The sequence below is a fragment of the Stenella coeruleoalba genome (assembly GCF_951394435.1).
Source record: "Stenella coeruleoalba genome assembly, chromosome: 9".
NCBI classification, from domain to species: domain Eukaryota; kingdom Metazoa; phylum Chordata; class Mammalia; order Artiodactyla; family Delphinidae; genus Stenella; species Stenella coeruleoalba.
In genome coordinates, this window is record NC_137155.1 from 16,223,767 (window position 1) to 16,241,072 (window position 17,306).

The following is a 17,306-nucleotide window of genomic DNA, read 5'->3' on the forward strand; positions in this document are numbered from 1 at the left end:
TTTTAGTAGAGAAGAGTCAACCTAATGGAGAACCCAAGACACTTCATTATAATGATGAATATATTATTAATAAATTAATTTTAAAAATTAAAGTAACATTGAAGGGTGTTACAGGGACAACTCAGGGTGAATGCCCAACCCACAAAGATGCCTCCTTCTCTAGGAACTGCCCTCATTTATTTTTTTAAACATTTTTAAAAAATTTAAGCATTAAAAAAATATTTAAGTATGGTTAATTTACAATGTTATGTTAGTTTCGGGTATACAGCAAAGTGATTCAGTTATATATACATATATATACATATATATATTTTTTCAGATTCTTTTCCATTATAGGTTATTACAGGATATTGAATATAGTTCCCTGTGCTATACAGTAGGTTCTTGTTGGTTATCTATTTTATATATAGATAGTACTGTGTATATGTTAATCCCAAACTCCTAATTTATCTCCACCCCACCCCGTTCTTCCCATTTGGTAACCCTAAGTTTGTTTCTATGTCTGTGAGTCTATTTCTGTTTTGTAAATAAGTTCATTTACATCATTTTAGATTCCACATGTAAGTGATATCATATGATACTTGTCTCTCTCTGTCTGACTTACTTCACTTAATAGAATAATCTCTAGGTCCATCCATGTTGCTGCAAATGTCATTATTTCATTCTTTTTTATGGCTGAGTAATATTCCCTTGTATATATGTACCACACCTTCTTTATCCATTCCTTTGTCAGTGGACATTTAGGTGGCTTCCATGTCTTGGCTGTCGTAAATAGTGCTGCTATGAACATAAGGGTGCATGTGTCTTTTTGAATTAAGAGTTTTCTCTGGGTATATGCCCAAGAGTAGGCTTGCAGGATGCCCTCATTTATAAGTGGGGTCCCCCAGCCAAAGTCAAGTCTGTGAGAAACTCTCCACGGGGAAGCTGGGATTTTGAACTGAGAGAGACACAATAAGAGTGACGGGCAGCTGAGTCCCTTTCAATGTCGATACTCTTAGGTGCTGCACAAATGCTGTGGAAGGACCCCAGAGGGGGCTGGCTCCTGCCTGCTAGCCACAGCCTAGGGTTTTCTTTAACACTTCCAGGAATTCTACAAGATTTCCAAGCATATGTCCAATAATTCCCCAATGTTTTCTTTTGTATTTAATCTCAATGTGATTGTTTTATTCCCACAGCCAAATGAATTTTAACTGGTATAGCCTCCCCAACAAGACTGTGAGAAATTAGTTGGAGTGATCCAGCCAAACACCTTATCAATCACGTGGACCAAATGGTAGCTAACAGTTTTCGAGTCTATGAGATACTGTATATTGTTTTCAAACTGTACTTTTAAATGTTCTTTCCAATTTAGATTTTTACTAAGCTAAACAAGCTCATCAAACATCTCAATTATCAAGTTTTATCATATACATTTATACACAAAGAACATTGTCTTCGAAGTCACCCACTAGTGTTTCTGCGAGATACATAAATAAAGTGTAGGAGAGGGGAGGGTTTTTCAGACTACATGGAGGGGTAACAGCACATTACACATTAGAGACGATACCGTGATCCTAAGGCAACATGATTTTCAGACTGGAATTTATGGACCTGATCAAAATATGTAAGTTATATACTGAGAAATGAACACTGCAAGTCTGGTGCTGCGAATCCCCATGGGGACAGGAGTGAAATGGGATTTTTCTCCAAAATCTTCTGTGTCATTTAAAGCTCCTGATCTTTCTACCACTGGATTTTATTTATATTTCAGGGAGCTTAATGATGTAATGACTTAGGGATCCAGTATCTGCTTTTCTATATTAAAACTCAATCTTACTTTAGTATTTTTCAGAGCTACAGAAACAGATTTTTGTTTTTATTTAAGGCCAAATAGAAGAAAACAAACTTTTGCAAAGTATGTACTCAAAAAAAAAAAAAAAGTACATGATTACTTTCCATTTCCAGGCTCAGTAATCTCCTATTGAGTTTACTTTCTACTAAATAAATAATAGGAGAATGGAGCTAAAGGACACAGCTTAAAAACTGTTTCAAACCAAACTGGACAAAGTCTTGCGAAAACTTCAAGACCTCCAAGAAATCAGCTTCTGAGCAAACTATCAGACTCACAGATTTTAAAACACAGTAACTGCTGTACTGACATTTTAGATGTAATTTTACTGTGATTTTTTGTTGTTGTTTCAGAGTAAGCTTCTGTTGTGATAAAACAGTAGGAGCAGAAGGCTTTTCCCAGCGTTTTTCTTTCCTAGAAATACTTACTTGTCTAAGAAAAATAACATTATCACTTTGGGAAAGATAGCTAAAAACATTTTTCATCACAGACTATATTTTTGCAAGAGAAATAAAACCACAACTTCAGTGAGTTTTTATGTTCATCTTTCCTCTTATCCAAAGAGAGAGATGCTTTGGATTGAAGTAATTATACAGAACATGAAGAAGAAGTAAACTATCAGGAGATAAGGCTAGGAAAAGAAACAGTCAAGATAATTCCATTATGCCCCCTGTTAACCTATATGCCTGTTAACATCTTTTCTATTATTATTTTCTTTATCCAATACGGGAGTATAATTTAAAATTAACGCATTCAGTAAATTACATACCCTGGACTCAGCATCGTCTTCTTCTTCATCAGGATTATAAGCTTCTGCACATACTATAAAAATAAAAATGGACATTTTAAAGATTCCTTCACCAAGAAACATGCTACAATAAATATATCTTGAAAAATTAGTGAACAAAAAGAGGGCTGTGGTGTAAAAAACCATTAATTCACCTCATCCAGGGCAAGCAGTCTACCCCCCAAAGCCAGTTTGCTACTGCAATTTATAAGGAATTTACTAAAATATAAAGCTGCACTTTAAGACACTGATAACTGCTTCCTTTCTCTTATTCAGAGAAACATAGCTAACCTCTTTCATCTTCATTTCCAAGCTACAGAAATGCATAAGATCAAAAAATTACCTGAAAGAACACACACAAAGTCTAAGTCTGCTTTGAAATGATCAATTTAATCAAGCAGTTATGAGTAACTTTCATAAATTATCATAACTCAATCTTCCAGGAACAAATGCTATTAATATTTTGCATATTCCTTTCCAGTCTTTATTCTGAGCTGAGTTCATACCGCATCCACAATTTTAAAACCTGCTGTTTCATTTAACACTTAAGAATTCTGTATGTCATTAGAAACATTTTGTAAATATTGTTTTAAGGATTGCTAACTAGTTACCATAAGCTATAATTTACCACACCCCTAATGCTAGACATGAAGCTGGCTTCTGTTAAAACAACCTTGCAATAAACATCTTCATGCATAAACATTTGTCTACATTTCAGATTATGCTGTGGAATTATTCCCAAATGTTATTTTGGGGGCTAAAAGGTATGACAACTTTTAAGGCATATTTATCACCATGTTTCCTCCCAATGGGATTATACCCATCCAGTGTCCTATAAGCAATGTGTAAGGAGACTCCTCTAAATGGTACCGCAGACTTAGATATTAATGCTCAAACTCTCTGCCAATTTAAATGAAAAAAATATCTAAATTTTTAAGTATTACTGAATTTGAACAATGTTCAAATGATTGTAAGCTGACTGTATTTCCTCTTTTGTCCCTATGTCTGAGGCATTTATTTTTGTATTTGGTTTTCTTTTTGACTTATACCAGTTTCTCAATACCACTTTGTCATATTTCTTATAATCATTTTATCCAGTTTGATTTTTTTTTTGGCCACACCACGTGCCTTTCAAGATCTTAGGTACCTGACCAAGGATTGATCCAGGGCCATGACAGTGAAAGCACGGAGTCCTCACCAGGGGACTACCAGGGAATTCCCTCCAGTTTGCTTTTTAACTATAATTACCAATTTTTTTTTGTCTTTGTTTTTCTGATCAATTATGCATGCTGTTTGTTTTTAATGTAATGACATCAGCGAAGAAAATTCCCCAATATGATTTAAACCCAATTTTAAACATCACAAAAGTACCACTGCTTTTGAGTTTGGTATTTGTAAATCTTCTTTATTTGCAAATCTACAGATCTGTCACTTCTCTTCTTTCAGTTTGTAAAGGGAGACCTTTTTACATTTACCCTTTAATCTGTGTGGACTTGACTCTGGCATGGATGTAGAAGTAAGAGCAGAGGACAGGTGAAAGGCTGACAAATGTCTTTCCAGGGGCCTCAGGATGGTCTCAGGAGTATTGCCATCTTTAGCTCAACGACTGTCATTACTATTACAAAACCTGCCAGTAGCTTTCTTTTCTCCAGGCATTGCTCTATACACCTAAGCCAGTGAGTGCTTCTTAACCAGGGCCTATTCTGCCCCCCAGCATGACATTTAGGCAATGTCTGGAGACATTTTGGTTGTCACAGTTGTGGGACGTTAAGAGGAAGCTGCTGGGGGAGGCTAGGGATGCTGCTAGACACCCCGCCCCGCACAGTAAAGCTCCCTCCCCCCCTCTCCCCAAGAAAGAATGACCTGGTCCAAAATGTCAACAGTGCTGAAGCTGAGAAACCCTGACCTGGTGTACATTTTCCCCTTCAATCTCGCAACAACCCCAAGATAGGTGTCATATCACCACCTGGCAGATGAAAGAACAGGGCACAGTTACGTATCTTGGCCAACATCACACAACATCGTACATCATCTTGTAGCACCATAGGACTTGACCCTAGGGCTGTCTGGCTGACTCCAAAGGCCTTGTTCTTTTCTTTTTCTTAATGTTTTAGAAAGCGGCTTTATTGAGATATAATTCACATGCCATACAATTCGCCCATGAAAAGCGTGCATTCAGTGCGCTTTGGTATACCACATTATAACTTTTAAAAACTGTGGCAGAATATATATAACACAGAATTTGCCATTTTAAGTATATAATTCAGCGGCATTAAGTACATGCACAATGTGTATAACCACCACCACTATTTATATCCAAGACTTTTTCATTACCCTAAGCAAAAACTCTGAAACCATAAGGCAACAACTCCCCATTCCTCCTGTCCCCCACCCCTGGTAACCTCTAATCTTCTTTCAGACTCTATGAATTTGACTATTCTAGGTACCTCACGTAAGTGGAATCATATAATATTTGTCCTTTGTGGCTGGCTTATTTCATTTAGCATGATGGCTTCCAGGTTCATCCATGTTGTAGCAGGCGTTAGAATCTCATTCCTTTTTATGCAAAGGCCTTGTCCTTAACCCCTGTTCTGTGCATGACGGCTTTGGTGAATTCACCAGCTCAATGCCTGGACATCAGCGTTCCGCCTCAGAAACCTAACAGAAGGGGACCGTCTTCCCGGGACAGGCTCCCATTAAAGAACCTCACTGACGCGTATCACCAGAATGGCAGCTTAGTAACTAACTTCCCGAATCAGTATGGAGTCAGCGTGACCAGCCAGCTCTGTCCCTGCAGGAAGACCACAGGAGAAGCCAAATCACAAGTAAAAGGTTCCTTGGTGAGAAGGAGATGGGAGGAAGAGAGAGTCTGTCAAATAAACTGACTATTGAATGCGTCAGTCTGGGACAGCCCAAGGCATCCATACACAGTACACATGGTCCTGCTCCTGTGGCCCAGACTCTTGAACTGTGTTGCTGCAACTTTCCTAAAAGCAGGACAGCATCTACCTCTAAAGCTTGGCTCCGTAACTTTCTGTTTCCATGTTTGACCAACCTCACTGGCAGGACTGACACACAATTTGCAGGGCTCAGTGCAAAATGAAAATATACGCCCGTTTTCAAAAGTTAAGATTTTTAAGAGGGCAAGAGCAGAACACTAAACCAAATTAGAGGCCCTTGTGAGGGTGGGGTCCGTGAAGTCAACCACTGTCATAAGATCTATATGTTCAGTGAGGTGATAGCGTCGATAAGATACTATGTTCTTCGAGGTAACCTGTTATATAGAGCCTTGATCCATTAGTGTTGAGCTTAAGTTTTAATTCACAGAATGAAATCTTAATCCTCTAATTTCTAAGTTTCAAGCCCCTGAATGCTGACGAAAAATCATCACTAGTAAGAATCTATTTTCTTTCTAAATAACTTATCAATTGCCCCAGTATTATTTATTACTTAACACCCTTCTGATCTGTGATGCCTACCTTATCACATGTTTATTTCTGGGCTATCCATTTCATTGAACCATTTATTGTGCCAATATTACTAGGTTTAGTTCTTGGCACTGATGTGCAATTGTTTCACTATATTAAAATTCACCTACTGCCACCTCCTACACCCAAATCAAAATACAGCACCTGCAGTTTTGTGCACAGCCATGGTGGCTCACACCTCCGTATCTTCACTGACACAGTCTCCTCCTCTCCAAGCCATCCCTTCTCTCCAGCCCCAACTAAAAAGTCAGATTAAGAGTCACCTGTTGACCTCTCACCTACACAGGGCTAACTCAGGATACCCCACTGCTGTGCTCCCTTTGCACTGTTCCTAGAGTGTGGGCACAGCTCATTACCATCACCTACCACACTTCACTCTACCAAAGACATTACCACCTGTTGCCCCTTCTGGCTGGAACTGCAGCCCGTCAGGGACTGACTGTGTGCTTTGTTCATTTCTATATTTCCCTGGCACTGACCTGGCACAGTGCCTGGCTCAATGCATTTTTTTGAATGAATGACTGATCGATGAACAAATAAGCTTGACAGTCCTTGAAGGCAAACGCAATGTCTCTTTTAAACATCTCCCAGTAGTCTACCTGTATTATACACTCTCAAACAAACACACGTAGAATGAATGAATGAATGAATAAAACGTTGTTCTTTTTCGTTAAAATATCCTACACCATATGTCCAAAACAATGGGGACAGAGAGGTTGAGTGAAAATGAGGACCTTTTGTCTTGTTCACCAAGGGGCCAAGCACAGAGATTAGGAGTTCAGTAAATATCTATACAAGGAATGAATGGATGAAAGACCATGTCTAGATGGACCCTCAAACCAAAGCCTCCAGGTAACCTGAGCTGCCTCGAATGTTTTTCTGAATGGCACCCCCTCCCTCCTGGGCAATCTGAAATTGAGCTGAAGCTATATATTCCATTCTTTGTTTGGCAATTACACAGTAATGAAGAGCAGAGTCTTTTTCTTTATGTGAACCCTACATTGAGTTTTTCCTGTCATGCTGTGCATATATGTATTTCGATAATACATTAGTCATCTAGAATGCTCCAAGAATCTAAGTAGTTTCCCACATTGCAGACAGTGTAATGTGCACTGGTGCAGCCAGACAACTGTAGACAAGGGACAAGGGTTTTTTTCCTCCTGGTGCCAAATACACGTTGTCTTTTCCAACACCATTTCTCCAACTCTCTGACACCAACCGAATGTCCAACAATTCAATTCAATTCTGACACTACCTACCCGCCGTTAGCATCAGATCCCACACGTTAAAGGGCTCAGTCCCACAACAGTGCCCCCACTTCAGACACCAGTCACAATTCCCAAGCTACCCATACTTCTGACCGACCAGCGGTAAACTGGGGGTTCCCACGACACCCTCCTCAGGTTTGATAATTCACTAGAATGACTCACAGAACTCAGGAAGTGCTTTCCTTACTCTTACTGGTTTATTATAAAGGATACAACTCAAGTACAGCCAAATGGATGAGAGGCACAGAGCAAGGTATAGTGGGAGGGGGTCAACGCCCTTTCTGGGTGTGCCACTCTCCCAGCTCTTTGATGTGCTCCCCATTGTGCAAGCTCTCTGCACCCTGTCATTTAGAGGTTTCTATGGAGGTTTTATTACATGGGCACCAAGTGGTAAATCATTGGCCTTTGGTGATTAAACCCATCTCCACTCTCTCTCCCCTTCTCCGAGGTTGGGCTGAAAGCTCCAAGCTTCCAATCAATGTTTGGTCTTTCCGGGACCAGCCCCCATTCTGAAGTTATCCAGGAGCCCCTGAGCCAAGAATCACTGGTTAGCACACCAAAGAAACTCAGGAGATCCCCAGGGTTTTGGAAGCTCTGTGCCAGGCGCTGGGACAAAGACCAAGTTAGCCCTCTTATTATACCGCACAAGGGATTACACCAACTCCCAGGGTTTTTCACCAAGTGCCCACTATACTTTGTCAGGAATGTATAAAAATCAGTACAGTCCAAACAACTGTGACCTGGACAAGTTTACATAACCCTGTGCGCTCTGACAAAGCTAACAAAGAATAAAGGAAGCAGACCGAGCCCCATGAGTCACTGGGCCTCAGCACCTGGCACGGAGCCTTGCACACAGTATACCTTCAATAAATATTTGCTGAAGGAATCAAAAGCAAATGTGGCCTGTACAGAAAGACTGCATGGTTTAGAGGCCTAAAACCTAGGGAAAAATGGACTTCTACAAAATATATGAAATTTACTTTCCCAATGTTCTCAATACACTAAGATTCCAGCACACTTATTTAAATGATAATCAGATTAAAATAAAGCTATTATAAAAGCACAGGTGTATTAGACAACAGAGTTCTGATTCAATATGGTTAAACTTAGCTTATTGAAGTGGAAATGTCCTCCTACAAAGGGAAATAAATGTACCTTTTACAAATACTAGTTTAAGGCATGCATTTTCCAACAAGAAGATTAGCTGGAGGAAGGGGCAAAAAAAACAACAACCCTTTTTTTTCAATGTAAAACACAGATATACATGCAATTCTTAACCAGATACATAGTATATCTGTTGTATTAAAGTCTCATGGCGGGTGTGGCAGTTAGGGAGAAAAAGTCTAAGAAGACTTGGGGTAGACGAAACGATACAAATAAGATTGCGCAACACGGGTATACAGGTCCACTAGTTATAAGTAAGTAAAGGGAAGAGGCACGATGACAAGCCATAAACTTTCCCCCTCCCCGCTTCACTCACATTTTTGCCCAGGTAACTTGGTACCTACCCGCTATGACATATCAGTGATCACCTTAGAGTGTAATTCACAAAGCAAAAGCATTTGGACAATATGTCAAAATACAGAAGTTCACATTTAGATCCCAAATCACATTCAAGCGAAAGGACCCACAGGAAATCTGATTTATTCATTCAAAAAAATAGTTTTTGAAATGTGGGAGGTGATGCAAAAAAGAACGATGCAAAGTACCTATATTATCACTCTGTATTATACTATGTAAGTTGTTACATCTATGTATTTTTTATCACTTTATTTTTTTAATTTTTATTGAAATATAGTTGATTTATAATATTGTGTTAGTTTCAGGTATACAGCAAAGTGATTCAGTTATACATACATGTGTCTTTTCTTAGATTCTTTTCCATTATAGTTATTATAAGATATTGAGTATAGTTCCCTGTGCTATACAGTAGGTACTTGTTGACAAATATTATATAGAACTATGTACCACGTATAAACCATTTGTTCTCTAGGTGATCACAGACTAGAAAACAAGAAAATAGAAATAGAATAACCGCAATAACATTAGTACCACGATGGAGGTGTGTACAAAGTATGTAGGAGCACAGAAGAGAAAGGGGTGACCTGCTGCTCAGAGAACAAGGCTTTGCAGAAAAACAGACTCCCTAAATAGTTAATGAAGAATGGGAAGAAATGTCCTGAGAAAAGAGGAGATCGTTTTGTTCACTGCTGTATTTCTAGCACTTGGAAGAGTGAATGGGACACAGTAAATGTTAACAAAAATGGCTGAAGAAATGAATAGTTATTTTAATATCTCTTCACTGCCCCTTAGACCTATGGAAACTGCATCTGTCAGGGTAGACTGGCTTATGCTACAGTAACAAGCATCCCCAAATCGTCGTGAAAACAACAGAAGTTTACATCTTGCCTACACTATATGTCCATCTCAGGACAGTGGGTACTCTGCCCCATGTGTTCTTTACAGAGGGATGCAGGCTGACAGAGCTGCCACCATTTAGAATGTCACCAGTCCCCAAGACAGTGGCAAATTACTCATTGGCTCCTGATGGGGCTCAAGACACAGCACCCCAAAACATGGTACCCCAAAACATGGCACACTGGCATACTATCTTAGGCTGAGGGAGTTTGAGAAAATGTCAGAAGCAGGGAGGTCACTCTGACCTTCATCCCCTTCCCCTGCCTTTCTTCTCTGAAAGTAGGAGATAAACCTCCCATGTGAAAGATACCTTCTCCCTGTACCAGGAGGAAGGGAGACATTCTTATCACCAGGGCAGAGAACGCTGTATAAACAAACCTTGTTACTCCTTCACCATTTAATTATCCACAGCCCAAATCCTTTGTCTTGTCAACTATTCACAAATTTACAGTTTTTTTGTCTAAAAGGTGTAAAAGCCTCCTGCTCTGGTCACTTCTTTGGGTCTTCATTTTCTCGTGAAGGCTCCCGTGTATATGTAAAACTTCAATAAAATGTGTATGCTTTTCTTCTCTTAATCTTGTCAGTTTAATTGTTAAGCCCAGCGAGAGACCCAAAGAGGGTACTGGAGAATTTCCCCCCCCCCGCTCCCAAAGCTTCAGCGTGGAAGTGATGCATGTCACCTCTGCCAATAAGGAATGTACATCACATTTCATAGGACAAGTGACATGATCTTTCCTAATGTCACGGAGACATGGAAGTGTGATCTTACCATGTGCCCAGAGGAAAGAACACCATCTGATGGCCCTAAACCCAAGGATTCCTCTCCCTCCTTCTCTCTCTATTAGGGGCTTAGAAGGGGAGGGAGAGAGAGAGTATTGAAATCAACCTTACAGTTTACTTACAAACAGTGAAAAAACTTAATTTAAAAATCTACAGGGTAAGGGTGGCGCAGTGGTTAAGAACCCGCTTGCCAATGCAAGGGACGTGGGTTCAAGCCCTGGTTCGGGAAGATCCCACATGCCGCAGAGCAACTAAACCTGTGTGCCACAACTACTGAGCCTGTGCTCTAGAGCCCATGACCCACAACTACTGAGCCTGCGCTCTAGAGCCTGCGAGCCACAACTACTGGAGCCTGCGCGCCTAGAGCCCGTGCTCCGCAACAAGAGAGGCCACTGCAACGAGAAGCCCGCGCACCGCAACGAAGAGTAGCACCCGCTCGCCGCAACTAGAGAAAGCCTGTGCACAGCAACAAAGACCCAACTCAGCCATAAATAAATAAATAAATAAATAAATAAATAAATAAATAAATAATCTACAGAGTAAGCCTCATAAACTCTGAGCAGAATCATTACCATTTCCTTAAAACTGCCATTCAAATATTAATTTACTATTCAGTTATTCAATATATAACTTAACATTTTACTATCTCCTGCATCAAAACATTAAAAGTCATTATAGGGGCTTCCTTGGTGGCGCAGTGGTTAAGAACCCGCCTGCCAACACAGGGGACACGGGTTCAATCCCTGGTCTGGGAAGATCCCACATGCCGCAGAGCAACTAAGCCAGTGCGCCACAACTACTGAGCCTGTGCTCTAGAGCCCACGAGCCACAACTACTGAAGCCCACGTGCCTAGAGCCCATGCTCTGCAACAAGAGAAGCTACCTCAATGAGAAGCCTGAGTACCCCAACGAAGAGTAGCCCCCACTTGCTGCAACTAGAGGAAGCCCACGTGCAGCAATGAAGACCCAATGCAGCCAAAAATAAAATAAATAAATTTTTAAAAACTCATTATAATCTACTATGTTACTGCCTATATTTCAGCTATAATACAAAAAGAGCAATATAAACACATCCTGAACTTATCTTGCAGGAATGTTAGCAGGCTTCATTAAATAGTACTTAAGCGAATATTTAATTCCCAAATCAGTTATGTTCATGTCAGAAAAATTTTAAAGATTTTAGCAAAGCTACTTAACTGTATAATCCTGTCTTGGTGAAATGAAAGAAATACAGCTTCCACTTAATCTAGCTGGTTTTACCTCTCCCCAAGGTTATCAATGGGGCTTTAAGAATCAGCCCCTCAAAACCATCTTCTGGTTCTCTATAAATTTTTTTTTTTATTTTATATTGGAATACAGTTGATTTACAATGTTGTGTTAGTTTCAGGTGTACAGCAAAGTGATTTAGTTATATTTATCAAGAACCATTCATACCTCACAAGTAAACCACCATGTTCAGGACACTACTGGATCAGTGTCACTAAGATACATAAATAAGCAGCAACAGAGAGCTTCAAACAAATGAGAATTTGCCCATCACTTGCTATTTTCCTATTATTAAAGCTACAGAAACCAAAACATTCTTTAATCTGTTTTTTAAAAAACATGTAGGAAGCAACCTAAATGTCCATCGATAGACAAATGGATAAAGAAGATATGGTATATATATAAATATATACATACATACATTTATATATACACAGTGAAGTATTACACAGCCATAAAAAAATGGAATATTGCCATTTGTGACAACATGGAAGGATCTAGACAGTATTATGCTAAGTGAGATAAGCCATACAAATAAAGACAAATCCTGCATGATTTGACTTACATGCAGAATCTAAGAAGCAAAACAACCAAACCAAGCCAAAACAAAAACAGACTAATAGACACAGAGAACAAAACAAGTGGTTGCCAGAAGGGAGGTGTTAGGGCGGATGAAATAAGTGAAGGGGATTAAGAGGTACAAACCTCCAGTTATATAGTAAGTCACAGGGATATAATACACAGCATAAGGAATATGGTCAATAGTATTGCAAGAACTCTGTATGCGGACAGGTATTACTAGACTTATCCTGGTGATCATTTCATAATGTATATAAACATCAAATCATTATGTAGTAAACCTGACACTAACATAATATTGTATATAAACTATTTTTTTAAGTGTAAATTTTTCTTCAAAAATGCCTCCCAAGGAAAATCAAAGGACTAACTATGTCACAACCCATATACACATGGCAAGTAAATTTTTATTCTAGACTTGGGTTCCAAATCAATGAAAAACTTTAGTTATGAAGTACATGGACTCAATCATTGAATCTATCCCCAATCCATTTTCTTTCCACCACATGTTCAACCCGTATACATTCAGTCTATAAAATATCCATCACCTCTTTTTTTTTTTTTTTTTTTTTTTTGTGGTACACGGGCCTCTCGCTGCTGCAGCCTCTCCCACTGCGGAGCACAGGCTCCGGACGCGCAGGCTCAGCGGCCATGGCTCACGGGCCCAGCCGCTCCACGGCATGTGGGATCCTCCCGGACCGGGACACGAACCCGTGTCCCCTGCATCGGCAGGCGGACTCTCAACCACTGCGCCACCAGGGAAGCCCCATCACCTCTTTTAATAATTAACTCGTTTATAAGGAGTATGGCACAATTAAGAGGACAAAGAGTTCAACAGGTTTATAAAAAGAAGCATGTCAATCAACATGAAGTGTTTCTGTGAGGAGGAATCCAGAATAGGATAGGCTCAAATACTCTACAGAATACCACTGTTCATAGGCTATGAGTAGCCTGTGGGATTCAGAGAATGGAGGAAACACCATATGTGCCCTCACTCCCTCTCACATGGAACAATGGTCCCCCTGTAGCTACTGACATTCCTTCCATCAGTAAGGATTTAAGAAAATGAACAATATGAAGATCCAAGAAAGGTCAAGTGCATGTAATCAAAGGACCCAATTTCTGGGTATTTTCCAGATCATATATTCCAAACAAATGTTCTTTAAGTAAAAGTATAAAAACTTACAAATGACCAAGAGTAAGACAAATAGATGCAATAAAAGGGACTTAAGAATAAGTCTGAGAACATATTTTGATAAACATTAATACTTCAAAGCCCTTGTATGTGCTTGCTACTAGTCACTACAATCCCTCAAAGATATTCTCCAGAACTATTAAGTGGCAGACAGCAAGTGGATCTGTTTGTACTAGAGGACAGTGGTATAATAGAAATTATAGTTATGCTTTGCTGAAAAACTTCTGAGAATTATATTTGATGCATAGTGTGGGTTTTCAGAAATTAATAGCCAAGGAGAAATCAAAAAAGATTTCTAATTCTTTGATTAAAAGGCCAGCAAACAGTTTCCTAAGAGTTTGTGCAAATGCTCTATTGTTCAGATAATGTGATCACCTCTTGGCATTGGTCTGAGACCTTGAATCACATTAAAGTAATATGAATACAAGTTCTAGCTGATAATGAATGATATATTTATCAAAATAGAATTTTGTCCTTCTGACACAGCAGAGCTACTTAAAGCTTGAAAATAATTTTGTTTACTGTTTGAGACTAACACTGCCTAACATGCCTATGAGAGGATTACAGGAACAGAAAAACTACAGATTCTTCTAATTTATTAATAAACTTTCAGAACCAGTATCATTTGTCAAGATGATTCTTGGATGTGATATTTGGATTTAAATATAGCCAGAGTTACAGGAAAATAGTTTAGTCAATTCCCAGCTTCCAGATTTAGTAATAAAACTAAATGTAAGCATTACAGGAATATCTTTCAGTTAAGTCTCTCTATGTGATTATCAGAAGTCTAGTAAGAATTTGGATGCTATTTTAGAAAAATATCATCTAACCGTAACAAGACAATGCATACTAACATCCAAACACTTATAATATATAATATATATATACAAGTAAAAGCAAGTCAGTCTAGCTTATTCATTATTTAAAGTCAAAAGAAATTAATCCTAATAAGCAGCTTAGTAGGATTTTCTTCTCTGAGCAAAGAAAAAATCCATTTCTAATTTTTTAAAGGAAAACTTCAAAAAAAAAGTCAAGATTTGTGAGGCAATGAATGATAATGAATTTAAAAGAATTTTTAATTTAAAAAATGATATAAAGATAAGATAGGAGATACAGAAACAAAATAGCAATTAAGCATTTAAAATCTAATAAATTAGCAAAATGACATGATTTTACCCAAATTTCATTTTGGAGAGGGTGCACAGCTTAGAGTGAACTTTTTCATATGCTGCTGTGAAACTCTAAGCAGGGGGTGGGGTGGAGATGGAGGGGTCAGTCTGAAAATAGTTATTAAAAGCCTTGAAAATGTTCGTGCTCAATTCAGCAAGTGCTCCGCAAGTAATCTAATCTGAAGACATCCTGACAGCTGAAAACAGAAGAAATGTAAATTCCCAACGATAAACAAATGAATTATGATAGATATCCATACATACTCCTGATATACTCTACATCCATTTAAAGACTGTGTTTTACAAAAATATCTAATAACATAGGAAGGTGTTCACCAAATCTGAATTAGGTCGTTTTTTTGTTTGTTTGTTTGTTTAAAAAAACAGGTTTCAAGACAGATAAATGACCTGAGCCCACAGACAGTATGCATGAAGTCTGCAGAGGAGATACCAGAGTGCATATGGTGGTTTTTTTCTTCAAGGTGTGATTGTGATGATTCTAATTTTCCTATTTGTGCCTTCCTAGGTTTTCCTCTTTTTCAATGTGCTGTGTTTATAATCAGAAGGGTTTTGTTTTTTCCAAAAAGGGATGATTGTAAAACTCTTTGAAACATTCATATCTCAAACATAAAAGGGCTTCTTAAAAACATAATAAATGTTACCTTGCTAAAAATCTTTCTTTTAAATGCATCTAATCCTTTTTCAAAATTACTTTTATAATTTAATACTTCCTAAAAACATATAGCTTCTTCAATTGGCAGAATCAAGGTACAAAAACTTATCAGAAAGTAGTTAGGAAAAAAAAATCTCATTAAGGATATTATTGTAAAACTGAACTCTTTCTAACAGAACTTTTCACATAAAATAAAAATACTGACTTGATGTCTACCTTAATCTTCTAATAATATGGCTTCCTCTACATCTTGAATACTAGAAAATCATCTTCAGGTGTTCAGAACAGCGGAGTGAGGAGTATGGCAACTCCTCACCCCAAAATCCGTGATAAAACAAAATACAATTTTCACAAAAAAAGTAAAACAAAAACATTTCAGGACTCTGGAAATCAACCGAAGGCATACAAATTGAAAAGCATTTATTCATGAAAAACTACTGAACCTCAAGTTAGAACAGCGGGACTGTAAAAACACTCCTGCGCTCTTCCTTTACTCCCAGCTACTACCACATTCACAACACTTCTGACACCACACGTGAGAGAGAGCTGATTCCCACGTTGACCAATCCTTCTTCAATAGCCGATGTCCACAATTGCATTCAGTTCTGACACTATCTACCTGGAGTTAGCATCAGATCCCACAAGTCAAGGGTTTAGTTCCACAAGACCCCCCCCCAACTTGAGATGCCAATCACAAGTAGTAGGTCCCCAGGTTACCCACAACTTATGTCCAACGTGGCTATATATTTTAGGTCTCCAAGGTCCCCTCCTTGGATTTGATCATTTGCAAGAACAGCTCACAAAACTCAGGGGAACATGTTAACCAGTTTATTATATAATAAAGGATATGATAAAGGGTACAGATGAACAGTCAGATGAAGAGATACATAGGACACGGGCTGGAAGGGCCCCGAGTGCAGGAGCTTCTGTCCCCGTGGAGTTGGGGTGCATCACCCTCCCAGCATGTAGATGTGCTCACTGAACCCTGTACTTTGGGGATTCTTATGGAGGCTTCCTCACATAGCCTGATCATCATCACATGATTGATGATGATTAATGCAATCTCCAGCCCCTCTCCCTTTCCCAGAGAATGGCAGGTAGGGCTGAAAGTCCCAAGCTTCTAATCACGGCTTGGTCTTCCTGGTGACCAGCCCCCATCCTGAAGCTAACCCCAAGCCCACCAGAAGTCTCCTCATTAGAACAAAGTCATTCCTATCACCCAGGAAATTTCAAAGGATTTGGGAGCTCTGTGTTAGGAACAAGGATCAAAGACCAAACATTAGGACAAAAGAGGCTTCTACCGCTCTTAGAAAATCACAAGGGTTTTAGGAGCCCTGTACCAGGAACTGCGGACAGAGACTGGTATACATTTTTTCCATTATTTCACAGGGAGTCTATGGCATTGCTGCTTAGGACTGCTACCCCAAATGTCCCAGCCCCAGGACGGTCAGCAGCATAGTTTCACCAGCTTTGCCGCTGGAGAAGGCTAACTTAAGAGTAAAGTGCAAAAAACTCCACGCCCAGCAACACAGTTGGCAATGGTGATCACGGTGGCAGACAAACAGCAAGGCTATCAGGTTACGTAGCTGGAGGTTGTGGTCCTGGCTGCAGCAAACATCACACTAACAGACTAACCAGAAATTTTTAAAAATGAGACAACCACAGAAGAGCTTCAAAAGCTCTCCAAGCAACCAGGGCCCAATGGAAGGCTGTGTGGGCACACAGGAGAAACCAGACAGGGCCCAAGCTATCCAAATATCCCCGGCTGTACATGAGACTGTAGCACATGCAGGGAACACAGAGATGGCAGTCAGATGTTAGGATACACTTTAAAACTACCTGAAACAATTCAAGA

At 39.2% G+C, this 17,306-nt stretch overlaps 1 protein-coding gene across 3 annotated transcripts in view; it reads right to left on the reverse strand.

Moving 5' to 3' along the window:
• PRKAR2B (protein kinase cAMP-dependent type II regulatory subunit beta) overlaps window positions 1-17,306 on the reverse strand; it is a 182,225-nt gene that overhangs the window by 39,257 nt on the left and 125,662 nt on the right. For all 3 annotated transcript variants that reach the window (XM_079930912.1, XM_079930911.1, XM_079930910.1), the window contains one exon: window positions 2,598-2,650. In XM_079930912.1, the coding sequence (XP_079787038.1) occupies window positions 2,598-2,650 (53 nt within the window). The remainder of the gene's footprint in view (window positions 1-2,597; window positions 2,651-17,306) is intronic.